The sequence below is a fragment of the Zonotrichia leucophrys genome, unplaced genomic scaffold (assembly GCF_028769735.1).
Source record: "Zonotrichia leucophrys gambelii isolate GWCS_2022_RI unplaced genomic scaffold, RI_Zleu_2.0 Scaffold_272_69841, whole genome shotgun sequence".
NCBI classification, from domain to species: Eukaryota; Metazoa; Chordata; class Aves; order Passeriformes; family Passerellidae; genus Zonotrichia; species Zonotrichia leucophrys.
The window spans coordinates 10,353-37,402 of NW_026992477.1; the positions used below are offsets into that span (position 1 = coordinate 10,353).

General features: G+C 61.2%; 1 protein-coding gene across 1 annotated transcript in view; it reads right to left on the reverse strand.

Annotated features, from left to right (window-relative positions):
• Positions 1-265: 265 nt before the first annotated feature.
• The window catches only part of LOC135441385 (glutamate receptor ionotropic, NMDA 2D-like), a 36,124-nt gene continuing 9,339 nt past the window's right edge, over positions 266-27,050 (reverse strand). The window contains 14 exon segments of the mRNA XM_064700933.1: positions 266-353; positions 1,090-1,343; positions 1,376-1,551; positions 1,554-1,719; positions 3,299-3,528; positions 4,356-4,543; positions 5,672-5,832; positions 9,139-9,368; positions 11,869-11,994; positions 13,745-13,898; positions 14,641-14,797; positions 17,521-17,732; positions 22,518-22,632; positions 25,219-25,811. Coding sequence (XP_064557003.1) covers positions 266-353; positions 1,090-1,343; positions 1,376-1,551; positions 1,554-1,719; positions 3,299-3,528; positions 4,356-4,543; positions 5,672-5,832; positions 9,139-9,368; positions 11,869-11,994; positions 13,745-13,898; positions 14,641-14,797; positions 17,521-17,732; positions 22,518-22,632; positions 25,219-25,811 — 2,850 coding nt within the window.

Sequence of the window (27,050 nt, forward strand, 5' to 3'; positions counted from 1 at the left end):
GTGGGTGTCCCTTCTGTCCCCAGGGTGTCCCCAGGGTATCTGGGACTGTCCCCAGGGTGTCCCCTCTTTCCCAGGGTGTCCCCAGGGGTGTCCCCAGGGTATCCGGGGGTGTCCCCTCGGTGTCCCAGGGCTGTCCCCTCGTGTCCCTCTGTCCCAGGGTGTCAGGTACTGGGACTGTCCCCACGGGGTGTCCTCTCTCCAGGGTGTCCTTGTCCCCTGCAGTCGGGGTCCCTGGTGTCCCTCTGTCCCCCCCCCCCCGTCCCGGTCATACCTCGGACTCGAGGCTGGAGAAGTGGGCGGAGCCTCTCCGGGCCCCCAGCGGCTCCGCCCCCCCCCCGCGCCCCCCCCCGCAGCTGTGGTGGTGAGGGGGGGGTGGGGGAGGGGACGGGGCCGCGCGGGGGGGGCCGTGGGCGGGGGGGTGATGGGGGTGGGGGGGGTGGGGGTGGTGATGGGGGGAGGGTCCCCAGATCCCCCCGCCCCCCCCCCCCCCCACCCCCCCATAGCCCCGCCCAGGCCCCGCCCCCCCCGCCCCCCCCCCACGCGCTCAGGTCCTCGAGGCTGCGCGAGGCCGGGGGGGGGCGGCGCGCGCAGGGGGGGCCGTGCCGGCGGTGGGGCGGGGGGGGGAGGGGCGCCCCCCAAAACCCCGCCCCCCAGGGACCCCCCCAATAACCGGAATGGTGTGGGGGGGGTCCCCACGGCTGCCCCTCCCCCCCCCAGTCCCGGAGCCGCTCGGCCGAGCAGCTGCGGCAGCGCGGGGGGAGGGGCGCGTAAAGCGGGGGGGGGTGGGGGGGCGGGGACCCCAAAAACTCCAGGCTGCCCCACCCCCCCCCGTGGCCGTAGCCCCCCCCCCAGGGACCCCCCCCCAATTTCTCGGCCGACCAGCAGCGCCCCGGGGGGGGGGGGGGGTGGTGGGGGAGGGGCCGCTCTCGGGCCCCGCCCCCCCGCACGGTGCAGAAATAGGGGGGGAGGGGCGGCGGGGGGGGGTGGGAGCACCAGCACGGGGGGGGGTGGTGGGGGAGGGGCGGGGGGCTCTGGGGGGGCGCGGGGGGAGGGGCCGCGGCTGCGGGTGGGGGAGGGGCGGCCTCGCACCCCTCCGAGTCCGAGTCGGAGATGTCGGGGGAGAGCGCGGGGGCAGGGGGCGGGGCCAGGTGCGCCGGATGCCCCGCCCCCCTGCACAGGTGAGGGTGGGGGCGGGGCCTCAGCAGGGGCTGAGCCTCGGGGTCCCCTCCCCCAATGCCGGGGGTCCCTCTGTGGGAGGGGGCGCGGCGCGGGGCGGGGGGCGCGGGGGGGCTGCGCTCGTCCTCGTAGCTCAGGCGCGCGTACGCGAACGGGGGGTCGGGCTCCTCGCGGGGACCCCCCCCCGAAATCCCCGAACCCCCCAAGGGCTCGTAGCGGCCGCGGGGGGGGGCGCGGCGGGGCCAGGGGGGGTGAAGGGGTCGGGGGGGGTCCCGGGGGGGTAGCGGGGCGGGGGGGGAGGGGAGCGGGACCCCCGGCTGAGCCCCTGCGGTTCGATGGGGCCGTAGAAGCGATGGAAGGAGTCGGGGGCGCCCCCGCGGCGCGAGGAGGGGGCGGGCAGGGGGCGCCAGCGCTCGGGGGGGGGGGGGCGGCGGGCGCGGGGGGGGGGGGGCGGGGCAGGGAGGGGGGCGTGGGGGGAGGGGCGCGGAGGGCGTGGGGAGGGGGCGTGGGGGGATCCTCGGCGCTGCAGCAGCTGTACATGCCCTGGGGGGGGGGGGGACAGACAGAGGGGACATGGGGACATTGGGGGGGCAGCGGGTGGCCCCATCCTGTGCCCCCAATGTCACCGTGTCCCCCCATGACCCCGATGTCCCCACATCCCTCCCCAATGTCCCCAATGTCCCCAAGCCCCTGATGTCCCCAATGTCCACCATGTCCCAAACACTCCAGTGCCCTCAATCGTCTCAATGTCCCCACAGTCCCCCTGATATCCCCAATTCCCAATGTCCCCAATCCTCCCCCAGTGTCCCCAATCCCCACTATCCCCCCAATGTCCCCCAATATCCCCAATCCCCCCCCAGTGTCCCCAATGCCCACAATCCCCCCAATGTCCCTAATGTCCCAACGTCCCCCAGTATCCCAAATCACCCCAATGTCCCCAATATCCCCAATATCCCCAATGTCCCCAATCCCCCAGTGTCCCCCCGTCCCGATGTCCCCAATGTCCCCAATGTCCCAAATCCTCCCACTGTCCCCAATCCCCCCAATGTCCCCAATGTCCCCCCTGTGTCCCCAGTGTCCCCGTACCCTGCTGATGGCCTGCAGGCAGCGCAGCCGCCCAGGTGTGCCCAGGTGCCTCAGCTTCCAGTGTCCCCAATGTCCCCAACACCCTCAATGCCCAAATCCTCCCAGTGTCCCCAATGTCCCCAATGTCCCCAATCCCCCAATGTCCCCAATGTCCCCAATGTCCCCAGTGTCCCCCAATATCCCCCATATTCCCAATGTCCCTGATGTCCCCAATGTCCTCCAGTATCCCCATTGCCCCCCATACCCCCAATGTCCCCAACCCCCCACAATGTCCCCAATATCCCCAACACCCCAATGTCCCCCAATGTCCCAATGTCCCCAATACCCCCAATGTCCCCACTGTCCCCAATCCCCCCAGTGTCCCCAATGCCCCCAATCCCCCCCAATGTCCTCAATGCCCCCAATGTCCCCACTGTCCCCCAATATCCAAAATCATCCCAATGTCCCCAATTCCCCACAATGTTCCCAATCCCCCCAATCCCCCCAATGTCCCGATGTCCCAAATGTCCCAATGTCCCAAAGTCCCCAATGTCCCCCCTGTCCCCGATGTCCTCAATGTCTCCAATGTCCCCAGTGTCCCCAGTCCCTCAATCCCCACAAGGTCCCCAATGTCCCCAGTGTCCCCAATGTCCCCCCTGTGTCCCCAGTGTCCCCGTACCCTGCTGATGGCCTGCAGGCAGCGCAGCTGCCCGGGCGCGCCCAGGTGCCTCCATTTCCAGTGTCCCCAATGTCCCCACTGTCCCAAGTCCTCCCAATGTCCCCAATGTCCCCAATGTCCCCCATACCCCCAATGTCCCCAATGTCCCCCCTGTCCCCAATGTCCCCAGTGTCCCCCAATATCCCAAATCACCCCAATGTCCCCATTGTCCCCAATGTCCCCCAATCCCTCAATGTCCCAACACCCCTAATGTCCCAAATCTTCCCAACACCCCCAATGTCCCCCCTGTCCCCGATGTCCCCAATGTCTCCGATGTCCCCAGTCTCCCCAATCCCCCCAATGTCCCCAATGTCCCCAATGTCCCCAGTGTCCCCGTACCCTGCTGATGGCCAGCAGGCAGCGCAGCCGCCCGGGCGTGCCCAGGTGCCTCAGTTTCCAGTGCACCAGGTGCTCCCAGGCGAACACGAGCAGGCTCAGCCCCATGGCCACCAGCAGCATGTAGAACACGCCGGCCATGTTGTCGATGTCCAGCTTGCTGCTCATCACCTCCAGCTTCTCCTGGTGGCAGATCCCCGACAGCCAGAGCCGCTCCAGCATCTCGATCTCGTCTGCCGTGGGGCGGGCACGGGGGTCAGGGGGGTGTGGAGGTCATTTTGGGGGGGTTTGGGGGAGTTTCAGGGGGTTTGGAGGCATCTTGGGGGGTTTTGGGGCCATCTCAGGGGGTTTGGGGGTATCTCAAGGGGGTTTGGAGGGGTTCTTGGAAGTCCTGAAGATTCTCTTTTGGGGTTTGGATGTATCTCAGGGGGGTTTGGGATAATCTCAGGGGGTTTTGGAGACAACTCAGAGGGGTTTGGGGGCATCTCATGGGGGTTTTGGGGTCATCTGAGGGGCTTTGAAGGTCATCTTGGTGGGATTAGGAGGTGGCTTTGGGGGCTAGGAGTCATCTCAGGGGGTTTGGGGGCATCTCAGGGGGTTTGGGGGCATCTCAGGGGGGTTTGGGGGCATCTCAGGGGTTTGGGGGCATCTCGAGGGGGTTTGGAGGAACTCTTTGGGTCTTGGAGGGGTTCTTGGAGGTCCTGGAGATTCTCTTTTGGGGTTTGGAGGTATCTCAGGGGGGTTTGGAGGCATCTCAGAGGGGTTTGGGAGCATCTTGGGGGGATCTGAAGGTCATCTTAGGAGGTTGAGGGGTCATTTGAGGGTATTAGAAGGTCCAAAACCCCTCCAGGACTTCCCCAGGACCTCTAAACTCAGCAAAGACCCTCCAAAATCCCCCAAAACTCCCCAAAATCCCCCCAGACCCACCATCCCCGAGGAGCTGGAGCAGGGCCAGGTCCAGGGGCCGTTTCCAGCGGGATCCCCGCTGCAGGGCGATGCCGTAGGGACCCCAAAAACCCCATAAAATCCCCCAAAACCCCCAAAATCCCCCCAGACCCACCATCGCCCAGGAGCTGGAGCAGGGCCAGGTCCACGGGCCGTTTCCAGCGCGAGCCCCGCTGCAGGGCGATGCCGTAGCCCGTGGAGGCGAACACCTTGCCCGAGCCGATGGTGACGAGCTTGCAGCCCTCCTCCTTGCGGGCCATGTAGTTCAGCACGGCCGCGTCGTAGATGAAGGCGTCCAGCTTGCTGCGGGACACGCCCACCCCGCCTCAGCCACGCCCACTGGTCGGAGACCCCGCCCTCAACACCTAAACCCCGCCCACCCTATCACTTGTGCACTTAACTCTGCCCTAAGCCCAGCCCACACAACCTAAGCCACGCCCACAGCCTCACTTGTGCACTAAACACTGTCCCATGCCCCGCCCACAGCCTATAGGCCATGCCCATGTACACCAGGCTCCGCCCACTGCAGCTAAACCCCGCCCACAGCCTCACCTGTGCACTAAGCCCCGCCCACAGTTTCACCTATGGTATTGGCAATACCCCTAAGCCCCGCCCACATTGTATAGGCCACGCCCATGCACACCAGGCTCCGCCCACTGCAGGTAAACCCCGCCCACAGCCTCACCTGTGCACTAAGCCCCGCCCACAGTTTCACCTATGGTGTTGGCAATACCCTTAAGCCCCGCCCACATTGTATAGGTCATGCCTATGTGGCTCCGCCCATATCCCTACAGCCCCGCCCACATTGTATAGGCCACACCCACATACACATTTTCCCCAATTTCTCCCCTTTATTTCCCCATTTCCCCCCATTTTCCCCCCATTTTTCCCCATTTTCCACCCATTATTTCCCCATTTCTCCCCATTTTTCCCCAATTTTTCCCCCATTTCCCCCCATTTTCCCCATTCCTCTCTCTTACACAATTTCCCCCATTTCCCCCATTATTCCCTCCATACCTCATTTTCCCCCATTTCCCCCATTATTTCCCCATTTCTCCCCATTTCTCCCATTTTCCCCCATTGTTTCCCCATTCCCCCCCATTTTCTCCCCATTCCTCCCCCATTTTCCACCCATAATTTCCCCATTTCCCCCATTTTCCCCCATTTCCCCCATTATTCCCCCCATACCTCATTTTCCCCTATTTTCCCCCATTCCCCCCATTTTATTCCCCATTTCCTCCCATTTTATTCCCCATTTCCCCCCATTTTATTCCCCATTTTCCCCGTTATTGCCCACATTTTCCCCTGTTATTTCCCCCATTTCTCCCCATTTCCGCCCCATTTTATTCCCCATTTTCCCTGTTATTTCCCCCCATTTTCCCCCATTTCTCCCCATTTCTCCCCGTTTTTCCCGATTTCGCGGTGTTTTACCCCGTTTTGAGGTGCTGCAGCGCGTCCTCCACGCCGCGCTGGTTGTAGCGCACCATGTAGCTGTGCATGGCCGGGTAATTGCTGCGGATGTTCTTCTCCGTGGAGCCGTTGGGCACCGTGCCGAACTTGAGAGGGGGGTACTGCTCCTGGGGCCGCTGGAACTGACCCAAAAACACCAAAAATCACATTGGAAACCCCAAAAATTGCATTGGAAACCCCAAAAATTGCATTGGAAACCCCAAAAATTGCATTGGAAACCCCAAAAATTGCATCAGGAACCCCAAAAATCACATTGGAAACCCCAAAAATTGCATTGAAAACTCCAAAATCACATCAGGAACCCCAAAAATCACATTGGAAACCCCAAAATCACCACCATGAACTCCAGAGGGGGGTGCTGCTCCTGGGGCTGCTGGAACTGCCCCAAAAACACCAAAAATCGCATCAGGAACCCCAAAAATTGCATTGGAAACCCCAAAAATCACATTGGAAACCCCAAAAATCGCATTGGAAACCCCAAAAATTGCATTGGAAACCCCAAAAATCCATGGGAATGTGCTAAAAGACACCTGGGCCAACAGGAACCCACCAAAGACCCAAAAGTGACACCAAACACCCAAGAACATCTCCTGAACTCCAGAGGGGGGTGCTGCTCCTGGGGACGCTGGAACTGACCCAAAAACACCAAAAATCGCATTGGAAACCCCAAAAATTGCATCAGGAACCCCAAAAATTGCATTGAAAACTCCAAAATCACATCAGGAACCCCAAAAATCACAGCAGAAACCCCAAAACCACCACCATGAACTCCAGAGGGGGGTGCTGCTCCTGGGGACGCTGGAACTGCCCCAAAAACACCAAAAATTGGACCAGGAACCCCAAAAATTGCATTGGAAACCCCAAAAATTGCATCAGGAACCCCAAAAATTGCATTGGAAACACCTAAAATCTGTGGGAAGGGGTAAAAAACCAATAGGGAGCCACCAAACACCCAAGAACATCTCCTGAACTCCAGAGGGGGGTGCTGCTCCTGGGGCCGCTGGAACTGCCCCAAAACCACCAAAAATCGCATCAGGAACCCCAAAAATCGCATTGGAAACCCCAAAAATTGCATTGGAAACCCCAAAAATTGCATTGGAAACACCAAAATCACATCAGGAACCCCAAAAATCACAGCAGAAACCCCAAAACCACCACCATGAACTCCAGAGGGGGGTGCTGCTCCTGGGGACGCTGGAACTGCCCCAAAAACACCAAAAATTGGACCAGGAACCCCAAAAATTGCATTGGAAACCCCTAAAATCTGTGGGAAGGGGTAAAAAACCAATAGGGAGCCACCAAACACCCAAGAACATCTCCTGAACTTGAGAGGGGGGTGCTGCTCCTGGGGACGCTGGAACTGACCCAAAAACACCAAAAATCGCATCAGGAACCCCAAAAATCACATTGGAAACCCCAAAAATTGCATTGGAAACCCCAAAAATCTGTGGGAATGGGGAAAAACCACCTGGGCCACCAAATACCCAAAAGGGACACCCAAAACTGACCCTCCCCAGTTGTCCCCAGGTGTCACCTTGCGGTCGCTGAGGCCGGACACGGTGTCCCCCTGGTGTCCCCACAATGTCCCCCAATGTCCCCCCAATGTCCCCCTGGTGTCCCAGAATGTCCCCGTGATGTTTCCCTGGTCTCCTCCCAATGTCCCCCAATGTCCCCAGTGTCCCCAGGTGTCACCTTGCAGTCGCTGAGGCCGGGCACGGTGTCCCCCTGGTCTCCCCACAATGTCCCCCAATGTCCCCCCCATGTCCCTCTGGTGTCCCCACAATGTCCCCCCCCAATGTCCCCACAATGTCCCATTGGTCTCCCCTGTGCTGTTCCCCCAATGTCCCCCCAATGTCCCCCAATGTCCCCAGGTGTCACCTTGCGGTCGCTGAGGCCGAGCACGGTGTCCCCCTGGTCTCCCCACAATGTCCCCACAATGTCCCCCAGTGTCCCCCTAATGCCCCCACAATGTCCCTGTGATGTTTCCCTGGTCTCCACCCAATGTCCCTGTGCTGTCCCCCCAATGTCCCCCCAATGTCCCCCCAGTGTCCCCAATTGTCACCTTGCGGTTTCTGAGGCCGGACACGGTGTCCCCCTGGTCCCCCCCAATGTCCCCACAATGTCCCATTGGTCTCCCCCGTGCTGTCCCCCCAATGTCCCCCAATGTCCCCCCGTGTCCCTTGCTGTCCCCAGGTGTCACCTTGCAGTCACTGAGGCCGGACACGGTGTCCCCCTGGTCTCCCCACAATGTCCCCCAATGTCCCCCCAATGTCCCCAATGTCCCCCCAATGTCCCCCCAGTGTCCCCCCAATGTCCCCCTAATGCCCCGACAATGTCCCTGTGATGTTTCCCTGGACTCCTCCCAATGTCCCCACAATGTCCCCCAACATCCCCCTGGTCTCCACCCAATGTCCCTGTGCTGTTCCCCCAATGTCCCCCAATGTCCCCCAATGTCCCCAATTGTCACCTTGCGGTCGCTGAGGCCGGACACGGTGTCCCCCTGGTCTATCCCACAATGTCCCCCCAATGTCCCCCAGTGTCCCTCACTGTCCCCATTTGTCACCTTGCGGTCACTGAGGCTGGACATGGTGTCCCCCTGGTCTCCCCCTAATGTCCCCACAATGTCCCCCTGGTCTCCCCCCAATGTCCCTGTGCTGTCCCTTCAATGTCCCCCAATGTCCCCCCGTGTCCCTCGCTGTCCCCAGGTGTCACCTTGCGGTCGCTGAGGCCGGACACGGTGTCCCCCTGGTCTCCCCACAATGTCCCCACAATGTCCCCCAATGTCCCCCAATGTCCCCAGGTGTCACCTTGCGGTCGCTGAGGCCGGACACGGTGTCCCCCTGGTCCCCCCCAATGTCCCCACAATGTCCCCCCAATGTCCCCCAATGTCCCCAGGTGTCACCTTGCGGTCACTGAGGCCGGACACGGTGTCCCCCTGGTCTCCCCACAATGTCCCCCAATGTCCCCCTAATGTCCCCACAATGTCCCCCTGGTGTCCCCACAATGTCCCCGTGATGTTTCCCTGGTCTCCCCCCAATGTCCCCCAATGTCCCCCTGCTGTCCCCAGTGTCCCTTGTGTCACCTTGCGGTCGCTAAGGCTGGACATGGTGTCCCCCCTGGTCTATCCCACAATGTCCCCACAATGTCCCCCAGTGTCCCCCCAATGTCCCCCTAATGTCCCCACAATGTCCCCTTAATGTCCCGACAATGTCCCCCCAATGTCCCCCAATGTCCCCAATTGTCACCTTGCGGTCGCTAAGGCTGGACATGGTGTCCCCCCTGGTCTATCCCACAATGTCCCCACAATGTCCCCCTGCTGTCCCCAGTGTCCCCAGTTGTCACCTTGCGGTCGCTGAGGCCGGACACGGTGTCCCCCTGGTCTATCCCCCAATGTCCCCCCAATGTCCCCCGGTGTCCCCAATTGTCACCTTGCGGTCGCTGAGGCCGGACACGGTGTCCACGTACTCCTCCTGGATCATGAAGGCCGCCAGGTTGGCCGTGTAGCTGGCGAGGAAGATGACGGCGAAGAAGGCCCAGACCAGCACCATGATCTTGCTGGTGGTGCCCTTGGGGTTCTCCACCGGCACCGAGTTGTTGAACACCAGCGCCCACAGCAGCCAGATGGACTTGCCGATGGTGAAGGTGGAGCCACCGGCGCCTGGGGACATGGGGACAGGGTCACCTGGGGTCACACAGTGTCACCTGGGGTGACCCAAGGACAAGGGACACCATGGGGGACACCAGCGCCCACAGCAGCCAGATGGACTGGCCGATGGTGAAGGTGGAGCCACCGGCACCTGGAGACATGGGGACATGGGGACAGGGTCACCTGGGGTCACCTGGGGTCACCTGGGGTCACCTGGGGTCACCCAAGGACAAGGGACACCATGGGGACACCATAGAGACAGGGGACACCATGGGTGACACCAGCGCCCAGAGCAGCCAGATGGACTGGCCGATGGTGAAGGTGGAGCCACTGGGGACATGGGGACATGGGGACAGGGTCACCTGGGGTCACACAGAGTCACCTGGGGTGACCCAAGGACAGGGGACACCATGGGGACACCATGGGGGACACCAGCGCCCACAGCAGCCAGATGGACACACTGATGGTGAAGGTGGAGCCACCCACACCTGGGGACATGGGGACACGGGGACAGGGTCACCTGGGGTCACCTGGGGACACACAGTGTCACCTGGGTCACACAGGGACATGGGACACAATGGGTGACACCAGCGCCCACAGCAGCCAGATGGACTGGCCGATGGTGAAGGTGGAGCCACCAGCACCTGGGGACATGGGGACAGGGTCACCCAGTGTCACCTGGGGTGACCCAAGGACAAGGGACACCATGGGGACACCATAGAGACAGGGGACACCATGGGGGACACCAGCGCCCAGAGCAGCCAGATGGACACACTGATGGTGAAGGTGGAGCCACCGGCACTTGGGGACATTGGGGACACAGGGACAGGGTCACCTGGGGTCACCTGGGGACACCCAAGGACAAGGGACACCATGGGGACACACAGGGACAAGGTGCCACCAATGGCCACAGCAGCCAGATGGACTGGCCAATGGTGAAGGTGGAGCCACCGGCACCTGGGGACATGGGGACAGGGTCACCTGGGGTCACACAGTGTCACCTGGGGTCACCTGGGGTCACCTGGGGTCACCAAAGGACAGGGGACACCATGGGGACACAATGGGTGACACCAGCGCCCAGAGCAGCCAGATGGACTGGCCGATGGTGAAGGTGGAGCCACCGGTGCCTGGGGACACGGGGACAGGGTCACCCAGTGTCACGTGGGGTCACACAGGGTCACCTGGGGTCACACAGGGACACCCAAGGACAGGGGACACCATGGGGACACGATAGAGACAGGGGACACCATGGGGGACACCAGCGCCCAGAGCAGCCAGATGGACTGGCCGATGGTGAAGGTGGAGCCACCGGCGCCTGGGGACATGGGGACATGGGGACAGGGTCACCTGGGGTCACCTGGGGTCACCTGGGGACACCATGGGGGACACACAGGGACAAGGTGCCACCAATGGCCACAGCAGCCAGATGGACTTGCCGATGGTGAAGGTGGAGCCACCGGTGCCTGGGGACACAGGGACAGCAGGACAGGGTCACACAGTGTCACCTGGGGTCACCTGGGGTCACCAAAGGACAGGGGACACCATGGGGACACAATGGGTGACACCAGCGCCCACAGCAGCCAGATGGACTGGCCGATGGTGAAGGTGGAGCCACCCGCACCTGGGGACATGGGGACAGGGTCACCTGGGGTCACACAGTGTCACCTGGGGACACCCAAGGACAAGGGACACAATGGGGTCACACAGGTGACACCAGGGCCCACAGCAGCCAGATGGACACACTGATGGTGAAGGTGGAGCCACTGGAACCTGGGGACATGGGGACAGGGTCACCTGGGGTCACACAGGGACACCCAAGGACAAGGGACACCATGGGGGACACACAGGGACAAGGTGCCACCAATGGCCACAGCAGCCAGATGGACTGGCCAATGGTGAAGGTGGAGCCACCGGCGCCTGGGGACATGGGGACATGGGGACAGGGTCACCTGGGGTCACACAGTGTCACCTGGGGTCACACAGTGTCACCTGGGGTCACACAGTGTCACCTGGGTCACCAAAGGATAGGGGACACCATGGGGACACAATGGGTGACAGCAGCGCCCAGAGCAGCCAGATGGACACACTGATGGTGAAGGTGGAGCCACCGGCACCTGGGGACATGGGGACACGGGGACAGGGTCACACAGTGTCACCTGGGGTCACACAGGGACACCTGGGGTCACACAGGGACACCCAAGGACAAGGGACACAGTGGGGTCACACAGGTGACAGCAGCGCCCAGAGCAGCCAGATGGACTGGCCGATGGTGAAGGTGGAGCCACTGGTGCTTGGGGACATGGGGACAGGGTCACCTGGGGTCACTCAATGTCACCCAATGTCACCTGGGGTCATACAGGGACAGGGGACACCATGGGGTCACACAGGTGACACCAACACCCAGAGCAGCCGATGGGTTTGTCACTGGTGAACGTGGAGCTCCCCAGTCCTGGGGGTCACCTGGGGACACCGAGGGTGACACAGGGACATTGGGGACATTGGGGACACTCACGCTGGCCGCTGGCCAGGCTCCGGTTGTAGCCCACGGGGCTGAAGTACTCGAAGATGAAGACGGTGACGGCCACCACGGTGAGACACATGACGAACATCATCACCCACACGGCCGGGCTGTAGGGCTCTGCGGGGACACGGGGACATTGGGGACATTGGGGACATTGGGGGCATTGGGGGCATTGGGGACACTGGGGGCATTGGGGACATTGGGGACATCAGGGGACATTGGGGACATTTGGGACACTGAGGACATGAGGAGACATTGGGGACATTGGGACATCAGGGGACATTGGGGACATTTGGGACATTGGGGACATTGGGGACAGCATCAGGGACATTGGGGACAGTGGGGACATTGGGGACATTGGGGACAGTGGGGGCATTGGGGACATTGGGGACACTGGGGACATTGGGGACACACGGTGAGACACATGACGAACATCATCACCCACACGGCCGGGCTGTAGGGCTCTGCGGGGACATTGGGGACATTGGGGACATTGGGGACATTTGGGACACTGAGGACATGAGGAGACATTGGGGACATTGGGGACATCGGGGACATTTGGGACACTGGGGACATCAGGGGGCATTGGGGACATTTGGGACACTGAGGACATGAGGAGACATTGGGGACATTGGGGACATTGGGGACATGGGGGCACTGGGGACATTGGGGGCATTGGGGACATTGGGGACATTCAGGGACATTTGGGACACTGGGGACATCAGGGGACATCAGGGGGACATTGGGGACACTGGGGACATCGGGGACACTGGGGACACTGGGGGCATTGGGGACATTGGGGGCATTTGGGACATCGGGGACATAGGGACATGGGGGAATCTCAATTGGGATTTTTGGGGATCCCAGTTGGGTTTTTGGGATCCCAGCTGGGATTTGGAGATCTCAGTTGGGTTTTGCAGATCCCAGTTGGCTTTTGAGGATCCAGTTGGATTTTGGGGTTCCCAGTTGGGATTTTCAGATCCCAGTTGGGATTTTGGGGTGTCCCAGTTGGGTTTTTGGGATCCCAGCTGGGATTTGAGGATCTCAGTTGAGGTTCTGGGGATCCCAGTTGGGATTTTGGGGATCCCAGTTGGATTTTGGGGTTCCCAGTTGGGATTAGAGGATCCCAGTTGGATTTTGGGGCTCCCAGTTGGGATTTGAGGGGTCCCAGTTGGATTTTGGGGATCCAGCTGGGATTTTGGGGATCCCAGTTGGGATTTTGGCGATCCCAGTTGGGTTTTGGAGGATTCCAGTTGGATTTGGAGATCTCAGTTGGGATTTTGGGGTCCCAGTTGGGACTGGGAGATCCCAGTTGGGTTTTAGAGGATCCCAGTTGTGTTTTGGGGATCCCAGTTGGGTTTTGGGGTTCCCAGTTGGGTTTTCAGGAATCCCAGTTCAGATTTGGGGGTCTCAGTTGGGTTTTTGGGATCCCAGTTGGGATTTGAGGATCTCAGTTGAGGTTCTGGGGATCCCAGTTGGGATTTTGGGGATCCCAGTTGGGATTTGGGGTTCCCAGTTGGGATTTGAGGATCTCAGTTGAGATTTGAGGGATCTCAGTTGGGATTTTGGGGATCCCAGCTGGGATTTGGGGGATCCCAGTTGGGTTTTGGAGGATCCCAGTTGCGTTTGATATAATCCCAATTGGGGTTTCTGGGGTTCCCAATCAGGATTTTGGGGTTCCCAATCAGGATTTGGGGGTTTTGGGGTACCCAGGAAGGCGGAGGGGGACACGGTGCCGTTGCTCCGCGACACCATCACGCTGATGCCGGTTGGGTTTTTGGGATCCCCATTGGGATTGGAGGATCCCAGTTGGGATTTTGGGGTTCCTTTGGGGTTTTTGGGGTTCCCAATCAGGATTTTGGGGTACCCAGGAAGGCGGAGGGGGACACGGTGCCGTTGCTCCGCGACACCATCACGCTGATGCCGGTCTCCACGAAGGGCACGGAGAAGTCGATGATCTCGGAGCGCTCCTCGTTGATGGTCAGCGAGCCGATGGCCATGTCGGCGCGCCGGTAAAACACCTGGGCGGGGCAGGGCGTGGTCAGGGGGCGTGGCCATGTGGGCGTGGCCAGAGGGGGCGTGGTCAGGGGGACATTTTTTGGGTCCCTCCATGCCCTCCTTGGTTGCCCTCCCTGGGGGTCTCTCCCCAACCCCAATAACCATGAAATGTCCATGGTGGGTTTGGGGTATTTTTGGGGTACAAAGGGGCATTTTTGGGGTTCAGAGGGGTATTTTGGGGTACATGGAGGTGGTTTTGGGGTCTCACCTCTCTCCTTGCCCTCTTTGACCCTCCCTGAGGGTCTCTCCCCAGCCCCCATCCCCATGGGGTCACCATGGTGGGTTTTGGGGTATTTTTGGGGTACACTGAGGTGTTTTTGGGGTCCCACCTCCCTCTTTGACTCTCCCTGGGGGTCTCTCCCCAACCCCAATAACCATGAAGTGTCCATGGTGGGTTCTGGGGTATTTTTGGGGTACAGAGGTGTATTTTTGGGGCACATTGAGGTGTTTTTGGGGTCCCACCTCTCTCCTTGACCCTCCCTGGGGGTCTCTCCCCATCCCCTTTGCCATAGAGTCTCCATGATGTGCTTTGGGGTATTTTTGGGGTACAGGGGTGTATTTTTGGGGTACACTGAGGTGTTTTTGGGGTCCCACCTCCCTCTTTGACCCTCCCTGGGGGTCTCTCCCAGCCCCCATCCCCATGGGGTCTCCATGGTAGGTTTTGGGGTATTTTTGGGGCACATTGAGGTGTTTTTGGGGTCCCACCTCGCCCACCATGCCGTTCCAGACGCCGTCGATCTTCTTGCCGTGCTTGCCGTTGGTGACCAGGTAGAGGTCGTAGGTGAAGCCCAGGGCGCGCGCCAGGCGCTTCAGGATGTCGATGCAGAAACCCTTGCAGCACTTCTTCTCGAAGGGCGGGGGGCTGCGGGGACCCCAGAAACGGTGGGGACACCCCCAAGGTGATGGGGACACCCCCAGGGTCTTGGGGACACCCTCAGAGTGGTGGGGACACCCCCAGAATGAGGACAACCCCAGGACAGTGGGAACAAACCCAAGGTCTTGGGGACACCTTCAGAATCTTGGGGACACCCCTAGGGTGATGGGGACACCCCTAAACTGGTGGGGACACCTTCAGGATCTTGGGGACACCTCCAGGGTCTTGGGGACACCCCAGGGTCTTGGAGACACCCCCAGAATGAGGACACCCCCAGGGCAGTAGGAACAAACCCAAGGTCTTGGGGACACCCCCAGGGTCGTGGGGACACCCCCAAGGTGATTGGGACACCCTCAGGATCTTGGGGACACCTTCAGGGTCTTGGGGACACCCCCAAGGTTTTGGGGGCACCCCTAAACTGGTGGGGACACCCCTGGGATGGCGGGGACACCCCTAAAGTGGTTGGGACACCCTCAGGATCTTGGGGACACCTTCAGGGTTTTGGGACACCCTCAGAGTCTTGGGGACACCCCTGGGATAGTGGGGACACCCCTAAACTGGTGGGGACACCTTCAGGATCTTGGGGACACCTTCAGGGTTTTGGGGACACCCTCAGAGTCTTGGGGACACCCCCAGGGTGATGGGGACACCCCTAAACTGGTGGGGACACCCTCAGGGTCTTGGGGACACCTTCAGGGTTTTGGGGACACCCTCAGAGTCTTGGGGACACTCCCAGGGTGATGGGGACACCCCTAAACTGGTGGGGACACCTTCAGGGTCTTGGGGACACCCCCAGAGTCCTGGGGACAGCCCCAAAGTGGTGGGGACACCCCCAGAATGAGGACAACCCCAGGGCAGTAGGAACAAACCCAGGGTCTTGGGGACACCCCCAGGGTCGTGGGGACACCCCCAAGGTGATTGGGACACCCTCAGGATCTTGGGGACACCTTCAGGGTCTTGGGGACACCCTCAGGTGGTTGGGACACCCTCAGGATCGTGGGGACACCCCCCAGGATCTTGGGGACACCCCCAGAATGAGGACAACCCAAGGGCAGTAGAAACAAACCCAGGGTGTTTGGGACAGCCCCAAGCTCCTGGGGACACTCCCAGGGTCTTGGGGACACCTTCAGAATCTTGGGGACACCCCTAGGGTGATGGGGACACCCCTAAACTGGTGGGGACACCTTCAGGATCTTGGGGACACCCCCAGGGTCTTGGGGACACCCTCAGAGTGGTGGGGACACCCCCAGAATGAGGACAACCCCAGGGCAGTAGGAACAAACCCAGGGTGTTTGGGACAGCCCCAAGCTCCTGGGGACACTCCCAGGGTCTTGGGGACACCCCCAAGGTTTTGGGGACACCCCTAAACTGGTGGGGACACCCCAGGGTCTTGGGACACCCCCAGGGTCCTGGGGACACCCCAGAATGAGGACAACCCCAGGGCAGTAGGAACAAACCCAAGGTCTTGGGGACACCCCAGGGTCGTGGGGACACCCCCAAGGTGATTGGGACACCCTCAGGATCTTGGGGACACCTTCAGGGTCTTGGGGACACCCCCAGGATCTTGGGGACACCTTCAGGGTCTTGGGGACACCCCCCAGGGTTTTGGGGACACCCCTAAACTGGTGGGGACACCTCCAGGGTTTTGGGGACACCTCCAGGGTTTTGGGGACACCTCCAAGCTCCTGGGGACACCCCCAGGGTTCCAGGGACACCCTCAGGGTCTTGGGGACACCCCCACCTGTCCCAGGTGTCCCCCAGGTGTCCCCCACCTGCTGGTGCCACCCCAGGTGTCCCAGGTGTCCCCCACCTATCCCAAGTGTCCCCCACCTGGGCAGTGCCACCCCCACCAGTCCCAGCCATCTCCCAGGTGTCCCCCAGGTGTCCCCAGCCGTCCCCTAGGTGTCCCCCAGGTTTCCCAGCCATCCCCCAGGTGTCCCAAACTGTCCCAGGTGTCCCCAGGTGTCCCAGGTGTCCCAGGTGTCCCAGGTGTCCCCAGCCATCCCCCAGGTTTCCCAGCCGTCCCCCAGGTGTCCCCAGGTGTCCCAGGTGTCCCCAGCCATCCCCCAGGTGTCCCCCAGGTGTCCCCAGGTGTCCCAGGTGTCCCCAGCCACCCCCCAGGTGCCCCCAGCCATCCCCCAGGTGTCCCCCAGGTGTCCCAGGTGTCCCCAGCCATCCCCCAGGTGTCCCAGCCGTCCCCCAGGTGTCCCCCAGGTGTCCTCCAGGTGTCCCCCAGGTGTCCCCCAGTTACTGGTGCCACCCCAGGTGTCCCAGGTGTCCCCCACCTATCCCAGGTGTCCCCCACCTGGGCAGTGCCACCCCCACCAGTCCCAGCCATCCCCCAGCCATCCCCCAGGTGTCCCAGGTGTCCCAGGTGTCCCCAGCCATCCCCCAGGTGTCCCCCAGGTGTCCCCAGGTGCCCCCAGCCATCCCCCCGGTGTCCCCAGGTGTCCCAGGTGTCCCAGCCATCCCCCAGGTGTCCCCAGCCATCCCCAGGTGTCCCCAGCCATCACCCAGGTGTCCCAGGTGTCCCAGCCATCCCCAGGTGTCCCCAGGTGTTCCAGGTGTCCCCAGGTGTCCCAGGTGTCCCAGGTGTCCCAGCCATCCCCCAGGTGTCCTCAGGTGTCCCAGGTGTCCCCAGCCGTCCCCCAGGTGTCCCCAGGTGCCCCCAGCCATCCCCCAGGTGTCCCCAATGTCCCCGGTGTCCCCACCTGGCGGTGCGGTTGAGCTGGCGCCGGCAGGGCACGGAGTCGCGGATGCAGGTGCCGGTGGCGGGGTCGATGTTCTCCACGATGACAAAGGGACGCTCCTCCAGCGTGGCCACCGTCAGGTGCCGCCCGTCCTCCACGGGCTGCAGGAAGCGCCCGTAGCGCGACCACACCGGGTACTTGAGCCGCAGCACCTGCTGCTCCCAGCTGCCCACCTGGGGACATTGGGGACACTTGGGGACACGTGGGGACACTTGGGGACACGTGGGGACACTTATGGATAGGCAGGAACGTGTAGAGACAGGTGGGGATATGTGGGGACAGGCCAAGGTGACATCTCTGACAGTGTGACCACACCGGGTACTTGAGCCGCAGCACCTGCTGCTCCCAGCTGCCCACCTGGGGACATTGGGGACATTTGGGGACACGTGGGGACACGTGGGGAAAGGTGCAGAGACACCCAGAGGGTGACAGGCCAAGGTGTCACCATTGACAATGACCACACCGGGTACTTGGGCCGCAGCACCTGCTGCTCCCAGCTGCCCACCTGGGGACATTTGGGGACATTTGGGGACACTTGGGGACACGTGGGGACACGTGGGGACAGGTGAGGAATGGTCATTGTGTCACCTCCTACAGTGTGACCACACCGGGTACTTGAGCCGCAGCACCTGCTGCTCCCAGCTGCCCACCTGGGGACATTGGGGACATTTGGGGACACGTGGGGACATGTAGAGACAGGTGGGGATATGTGGGGACAGGCCAAGGTGACATCTCTTACAGTGTGACCACACCGGGTACTTGAGCAGCAGCACCTGCTGCTCCCAGCTGCCCACCTGGGGACATTTGGGGACATTTGGGGACACGTGGGGACACAGGGTGACAGGCCAAGGTGTCACCATTGACAATGACCACACCGGGTACTTGAGCCGCAGCACCTGCTGCTCCCAGCTGCCCACCTGGGGACATTTGGGGACATTTGGGGACACGTGGGGACACGTGGGGACACATGGGGACATGTGGAGAGACACCCAGAGGGTGACAGGACAAGGTGTCACCATGATGGGATGTCACCATTGACAATGACCACACCGGGTACTTGAGCCGCAGCACCTGCTGCTCCCAGCTGCCCACCTGGGGACACTTGGGGACATTTGGGGACACGTAGGGACACAGGGTGACAGGCCAAGGTGTCACCATTGACAGTGCAACCACACCAGGTACTTGAGCCACAGCACCTGCTGCTCCCAGCTGCCCACCTGGGGACATTGGGGACATTTGGGGACACGTGGGGACACTTGGGGACACGTGGGGACACGTGGGGACAGGCGGGGACACGTGGGGACATGTGGAGAGACACCCAGAGGGTGACAGGACAAGGTGTCACCATGATGGGATGTCACCATTGACAATGACCACACCGGGTACTTGAGCCGCAGCACCTGCTGCTCCCAGCTGCCCACCTGGGGGACATTGGGGACACGTGGGGACACGTGGGGACACTTGGGGACAGAGGGTGACAGGACAAGGTGTCACCATTGACAATGACCACAGCGGGTTCTTGAGCCGCAGCACCTGCTGCTCCCAGCTGCCCACCTGGGGGGACATTTGGGGACATTTGGGGACATGTGGAGAGACACCCAGAGGGTGACAGGACAAGGTGTCACCATTGACAATGACCACACCGGTACTTGAGCCGCAGCACCTGCTGCTCCCAGCTGCCCACCTGGGGACATTTGGGGACACGTGGGGACACAGGGTGACAGGACAAGGTGTCACCATGGTGGGATGTCACCTCCTACAGTGTGACCACACCAGGTACTTGAGCCGCAGCACCTGCTGCTCCCAGCTGCCCACCTGGGGACATGTGGGGACATGTGGAGACATGTGGGGACACGTGGGGACACTTGGGGACACAGAGTGACAGGCCAAGGTGTCACCATTGACAATGACCACACCAGGTACTTGAGCCACAGCACCTGCTGCTCCCAGCTGCCCACCTGGGGACATTTGGGGACATTTGGGGACACTTGGGGACAGGCGGGGACACGTGGGGACATGTGGAGAGACACCCAGAGGGTGACAGGACAAGGTGTCACCATGATGGGATGTCACCTCCTACAGTGTGACCACACCGGGTACTTGAGCCGCAGCACCTGCTGCTCCCAGCTGCCCACCTGGGGACATTTGGGGACACGTGGGGACACCTGGGGACACGTGGGGACATGTGGGGACAGGTGGGGACACGTGGGGACAGGTGAGGAATGGTCATTGTGTCACCTCCTACAGTGTGACCACAGCAGGTACTTGAGCCGCAGCACCTGCTGCTCCCAGCTGCCCACCTGGGGACACGTGGGGACAGGTGGGGACACTTGGGGACATGTGGGGACACGTCATTGTGTCACCATGATGGGATGTCACCATGGCAAGGTGGCACTGCTAAGACATTGACAGTGGGCAACAGGCAGAGGACATGTCACCATGCCAGGGTGTCACCTTGGGGACAATGATGCCATCATTGTGGTAGGGAACAGGCCAAGGTGTCACCATGATGGGATGTCACCATGGCAAGGTGTCACTGCTAGGACATTGACAGTGGGCAACAGGCAGAGGACATGTCACCGTGCCAGGGTGTCACCTTGGGGACAATGTCACCATAGCAGGGAAATGGTGGGGACCAGGCCAAAGTGTCACCATGAAGGGACATTCCTGCTGGGGACAATGACAGGGTCACCTTGGTGAGACCCCAGCCAAGGTGCCACCATGATGGGACATTCCTGCTGGGGACAATGACAGGGTCACCTTGGTGAGACCCCAGCCAAGGTGCCACCATGAAGGGACATTCCTGCTGGGGACAATGACAGGGTCACCTTGGTGTCACCATGAAGGGACATTCCTGCTGGGGACAATGACAGGGTCACCTTGGTGGGAACCCAGCCAAGGTGTCACCATGACAGGGCAGGAGGCCGAGCCGCGTCCCCAAGGTGTCACTGCCCAGGTGTCACCGCCACCCCCAGGTGCCACCACGTTGTTGTGACAGTGGCACGAGGGGTGGGACGGTGAAGAGCAGATGGCACCAAGCCCTGGGGACGCTGTGGTGGCATTGTCACCGTGCCAGGAGCTCCAATACTGAGCAGATGGGCACCCTGGGGACACCCCTGTCCCCAAGGTGACATCCCTGTCCCCAAGGTGACATCCCTGTCCCCAAGGTGACACCCCTGTCCTCATGGTGACACCCCTGTCCCCAAGGTGATATCCCTGTCCCCAAGGTGACATCCCTGTCCCTGTGGGTGACATCCCTGTTCCCAAGGTGACACCCCTGTCCCCATGGTGACACCCCTGTCCTCATGGTGACGCTACTGTCCCCAAGGTGATATCCCTGTCCCCAAGGTGACACTCACCACCAAGCCCTGGGGACGCTGTGGTGGCATTGTCACTGTGGCCAGAACTCCAACACTGAGCACACGGGTGCCCTGGGGACACTGCTGTCCCCAAGGTGACATCCCTGTCCCCAAGGTGACACCACTGTCCCTGTGGGTGACACCCCTGTCCCCAAGGTGACACCCCTGTCCCCAAGGTGACACTGCTGTCCCCAAGGTGACATCCCTGTCCTCATGGTGACACCCCTGTCCCCAAGGTGACACTCACCACCAAGCCCTGGGGACGCTGTGGTGACATTGTCACTGTGCCAGGAACTCCAACACTGAGCAGATGGACACCCTGGGGACGCCCCTGTCCCCAAGGTGACATCCCTGTCCCCAAGGTGACACCCCTGTCCCCAAGGTGACACCCCTGTCCCCAAGGTGACACCCCTGTCCCCATGGTGACACCCCTGTCCCCAAGGTGACATCCCTGTCCCCAAGGTGACACTCACCACCAAGCCCTGGGGACACTGTGGTGGCATTGTCACCGTGCCAGGAGCTCCAACACTGAGCAGACGGGTGCCCTGGGGACACCCCTGTCCCCAAGGTGACATTTCCCTGTCCCCAAGGTGACACTGCGCTGTCCCCAAGGTGACACTGCGCTGTCCCCAAGGTGACATTTCCCTGTCCCCAAGGTGACACCCCTGTCCCCAAGGTGACACTGCTGTCCCCAAGGTGACACTCACCACCAAGCCCTGGGGACACTGTGGTGGCATTGTCACCGTGCCAGGAACTCCAACACTGAGCAGATGGGCACCCTGGTGACACCCCTGTCCCCAAGGTGACATCCCTGTCCCCAAGGTGACATCCCTGTCCCTGTGGGTGACACCCCTGTCCCCAAGGTGACACTCACCACCAAGCCCTGGGGACACTGTGGTGGCATTGTCACCATGCCAGGAACTCCAACACTGAGCAGATGGGTGCCCTGGTGACACCCCTGTCCCCAAGGTGACATCCCTGTCCCCAAGGTGACACCCCTGTCCCCAAGGTGACACCCCTGTCCCCAAGGTGACACTCACCACCAAGCCCTGGGGACACTGTGGTGGCATTGTCACTGTGGCCAGAACTCCAACACTGAGCAGACGGGTGCCCTGGGGACACCCCTGTCCCCAAGGTGACACCGCTGTCCCCATGGTGACACCACTGTCCCCAAGGTGACACCCCTGTCCCCAAGGTGACACCCCTGTCCCTGTGGGTGACATCCCTGTCCCCATGGTGACACCCCTGTCCCCCAGGTGACACTCACCACCAAGCCCTGGGGACGCTGCGGTGGCATTGTCACCGTGCCAGGAGCTCCAACACTGAGCAGATGGGCGCCCTGGGGACACCCCTGTCCCCAAGGTGACACCACTGTCCCCAAGGTGACACTCACCACCAAGCCCTGGGGACGCTGTGGTGGCATTGTCACCGTGCCAGGAACTCCAACACTGAGCAGATGGGCGCCCTGGTGACACCCCTGTCCCCAAGGTGACATCCCTGTCCTCATGGTGACACCCCTGTCCCCAAGGTGACACCCCTGTCCCCAAGGTGACACTGCTGTCCCCAAGGTGACACCGCTGTCCCCAAGGTGACACTCACCACCTCCCAGGTGCGCTCCTTGTTGAGGGAGATGACCACCAGCGAGGGGTTCACCAGGTAGCCGTCCTCGTTGAAGGAGAAGTCCTTCTGTCCCCACGTGATGTTCATGAAGTACCTGCCCAACACGGCCCCAGAGGTGGTCAGGGTCACCTGGATGTCCCCAGTGTGACCCCAGAGGTGGTTAGGGTCACCTGGATGTCCCCAACATGACCCTGAGAGTGTTTGGGGTCACCTGGATGTCCCCAATGTGACCCTAAATGTGTTTATGGTCACCTGAATGTCCCCAACATGACCCTGAGCATGTTTGGGGTCACCTGGATGTCCCAAACATGACCCCAACCATGTCTAGAGCCACCTGAATGTCCCCAATCCAACTGTCCCCAACCTAACCCCAACCGTGTCTAGAAGCACCTAAATGTCCCCAACCCAACTGTCCCCAACCTAACCCCAACCATATCTAGAGCCACCTGAACGTCCCCAACCCAACTGTCCCCAATCTAATGCCAACCATGTCTAGAACCATGTCTAGAGCCATCTAAATGTCCCCAAAACCCAAATGTCACCATCCCAACTGTCCCCAACCTAACCCCAACCCACCTGCCAGCCCCCAGCAGCCCCACCTGTGCAGGCTGTCGTTGATCTGGGTGACGTTGGGCGCGCGGCAGTCGTTGTTGAACTGTCCCCAACCTAACCCCAACCATGTCTAAAGCCACCTGAATGTCCCCAACCCAACTGTCCCCAACACAACTGTCCCCCAACCATGTCTAGAGCCACCTGAACATTCCCAATGCAGCCATTCCCAAATCCCAACTGTCCCCAACCCAACTGTCCCCAGCCTAACCCCAACCATGTCTAGAACCATGTCCAGTGCCATCTAAATGTCCCCAACCCAACTGTCCCCAACCCAACTGTCCCCAACCTAACCCCAACGATGTCTAGAAGCACCTAAATGTCCCCAACCCAAATGTCCCCAACCCAAATGTCCCCAACCCAACTGTCCCCCAGCCATGTCTAGAGCCACCTGAACATTCCCAATGCAGCCATCCCCAAATCCCAACTGTCCCCAACTCAACTGTCCCCAGCCTAACCCCAACCATGTCTAAAGCCACCTGAATGTCCCCAACCCACCTGCCAGCCCCCAGCAGCCCCACCTGTGCAGGCTGTCGTTGATCTGGGTGACGCTGGGCGCGCGGCAGTCGTTGTTGAACTGTCCCCAGCCTAACCCCAACCATGTCTAAAGCCACCTGAATGTCCCCAACACAACTGTCCCCCAACCATGTCTAGAGCCACCTAAATGTCCCCAACCCAACTGTCCCCAACATAACACTAACCACATCTAGAGCCCTCTGAATGTCCCGAACTCAACTGTCCCCAACCATGTCTAGAGCCACCTAAATGTCCCCAACCCAAATGTCCCCAACCTAATCCTAGCCATGTCTAGAGCCACCTGAACATTCCCAACGCAGCCATCCCCAAATCGCAACTGTCCCCAACCTAATGCCAACAATGTCTAGAACCACGTCTAGAGCCATTTAATGTCCCCAACCCAAATGTCACCAACTCAACTGTCCCCAACCTAATGCCAACCATGCCTGGAACCACCTGAATGTCCCTAACCCAAGTGCCCCCAAACCCCAAGTGTCCCCAACCCAACTGTCCCCAACCATGTCTAGAGCCACCTGAACATTCCCACCTCAACTGTCCCCAACCTAACTCGAATCAAGTCTAGAGCCACCTAAATGTCCCCAACACCCCCAAACCCCACCACCAATGGCACCCCAGCAATGTCACCCCCCTGGGCAGCACCTGTGCAGGTTGTCGTTGATCTGGGTGACGTTGGGCGCGCGGCAGTCGTTGTTGAACTGTCCCCAACACCCCCAAACCCCACCACCAATGGCACCCCAGCAATGTCACCTCTCCAGCAGCCCCACCTGTGCAGGTTGTCGTTGATCTGGGTGACGTTGGGCGCGCGGCAGTCGTTGTTGAACTGTCCCCAACACCCCCAAACCCCACCTGCAATGGCACCCCAGCAATGGCACCCCAGCAATGTCACCTCTCCAGCAGCCCCACCTGTGCAGGTTGTCGTTGATCTGGGTGACGTTGGGCGCGCGGCAGTCGTTGTTGAACTGTCCCCAACACCCCCAAACCCCACCTGCAATGCCACCCCAGCAATGTCACCCCCCTGGGCAGCACCTGTGCAGGCTGTCGTTGATCTGGGTGACGTTGGGCGCGCGGCAGTCGTTGTTGAACTGTCCCCAACACCCCCAAACCCACCTGCAATGGCACCCCAGCAATGTCACCTCTCCAGCAGCCCCACCTGTGCAGGTTGTCGTTGATCTGGGTGACGTTGGGCGCGCGGCAGTCGTTGTTGAACTGTCCCCAACCTAACCCCAACCATGTCTAAAGCCACCTGAATGTCCCCAACCCACCTGCCACCCTCCAGCAGCCCCACCTGTGCAGGTTGTCGTTGATCTGGGTGACGTTGGGCGCGCGGCAGTCGTTGTTGAACTGTCCCCAACACCCCCAAACCCCACCTGCAATGGCACCCCAGCAATGGCACCCCAGCAATGTCACCCCCTGGGCAGCACTTGTGCAGGTTGTCGTTGATCTGGGTGACGTTGGGCGCGCGGCAGTCGTTGTTGAACTGTCCCCAACACCCCCAGACCCACCTACCACCCCCCAGCAGTGCCACTCTGCCCACCTGTGCAGGTTGTCGTTGATCTGGGTGACGTTGGGCGCGCGGCAGTCGTTGTTGAACTCGGGGATGAAGCCGTAGTCGCGCAGCAGCGCCTCGGCGCCCTTGGCCACGATGGCCACGCCGTTGCGCACGCGGTGCTGCAGGTCGTCGCGCCAGCCGGCCGACAGCACGGCGAACAGCCCGGCGGGCACGTGCTCGGGCAGCTGCTCGCTGCCGCCCAGGTTGGTGCCCACCACGAACCAGATGTAGCCGGGCCCGGTGAGGCCGGCGTCGCGCGCGGCGCGGAACACGGCCTCGGCCTCGTCGCGCGAGCAGTAGAGCAGCCGGATCTGCGCCGACACCTCGCGCAGCTGCCGGCGCGTCCGCGCGCCCTCGGGGTCGTCGGTGAGGTTCAGGGTGACCACGCCGCGGTGCTCCCAGCCGATGAAGCTGCTGTCGGTCAGCACCTCCACGTAGTCCACGAAGTCCTCGTAGCCCGGCAGCAGCGTGGTGACCACGGCGAAGGCCGTCCAGTCGTACTCCTCCAGCACCTCGAAGATCACCTGGAGCTGCTGCTCCGTGGAGGAGCCCAGCTGCAGGAAGGTGGAGCCCTTCTCCTGTGGGTGGGGGAGAGGGGGGACACAGGGTGGGGACAGTGGGGTCACACCAGGGTTGGGGACAGTTGGGCTGGGGACAGTCACACTGGGGACAGTTGGGTCACAGCACACTTGGTTGGCGTTAGGGACAGTTGGGTTGAAGATGGTCAGGTGGGGCTGGAATGTGGTTGGGGCTTGGGGACAGTTGGGTTGGGACAGTCACGTTGGGGACAGTTGGGTCACACCAGGGTTAGGGACAGTCACGTTGGGGACAGTTACGTTGGGGACAGTTGGGTCACAGCACACTTGGTTGGGGTTAGGGACAGTTGGGTTGAGGATGGTCAGGTGTTGGGGTTTGGGGACCACGGGCTTGGGGACAGTTGGGTTGGGGACAGTTGGGTCACACCAGGGTTAGGGACAGTTGGGTTGGGGACAGTCACGTTGGGGACAGTTGGGTCACACCAGGGTTAGGGACAGTTGGGTTGGGGACAGTTGGGTCACACCAGGGTTGGGGACAGTCACGCTGGGGACAGTTGGGTCACACCAGGGTTAGGGACAGTTGGGTTGGGGACAGTCACGTTGGGGACAGTTGGGTCACAGCACGCTTGGTTGGGGTTAGGGACAGTTGGGTTGAGGATGGTCAGGTGTTGGGGCTTGGGGACAGTCACGTTGAGGACAGTTGGGTCACACCAGGGTTAGGGACATTTGGGTTGGGGACAGTCACGTTGGGGACAGTTGGGTCACAGCAGGGTTGGTTGGGGTTAGGGACAGTTGGGTTGGGGACAGTCACGTTGGGGACAGTTGGGTCACAGCAGGGTTGGTTGGGGTTAGGGACAGTTGGGTTGGGGACAGTTACGTTGGGGACAGTTGGGTCACAGCACGCTTGGTTGGGGTTAGGGACAGTTGGGTTGAGGATGGTCAGGTGTTGGGGTTTGGGGACCACGGGCTTGGGGACAGTTGGGTTGGGGACAGTTGGGTCACACCAGGGTTAGGGACAGTTGGGTTGAGGATGATCAGGTGGGGCTGAAATGTGGTTGGGGCTTGGGGACATTTGGGTTGGGGACAGTCACGTTGGGGACAGTTGGGTCACAGCACGCTTAGTTGGGGTTAGGGACAGTTGGGTTGAGGATGGTCAGGTGTTGGGGCTTGGGGACAGTCACGTTGAGGACAGTTGGGTTGGGGACGGTCACCTTGGGGACAGTTGGGTCACATCAGCATTAGGGACAGTTGGGTTGGGGACAATCATGTTGGGGACAGGTG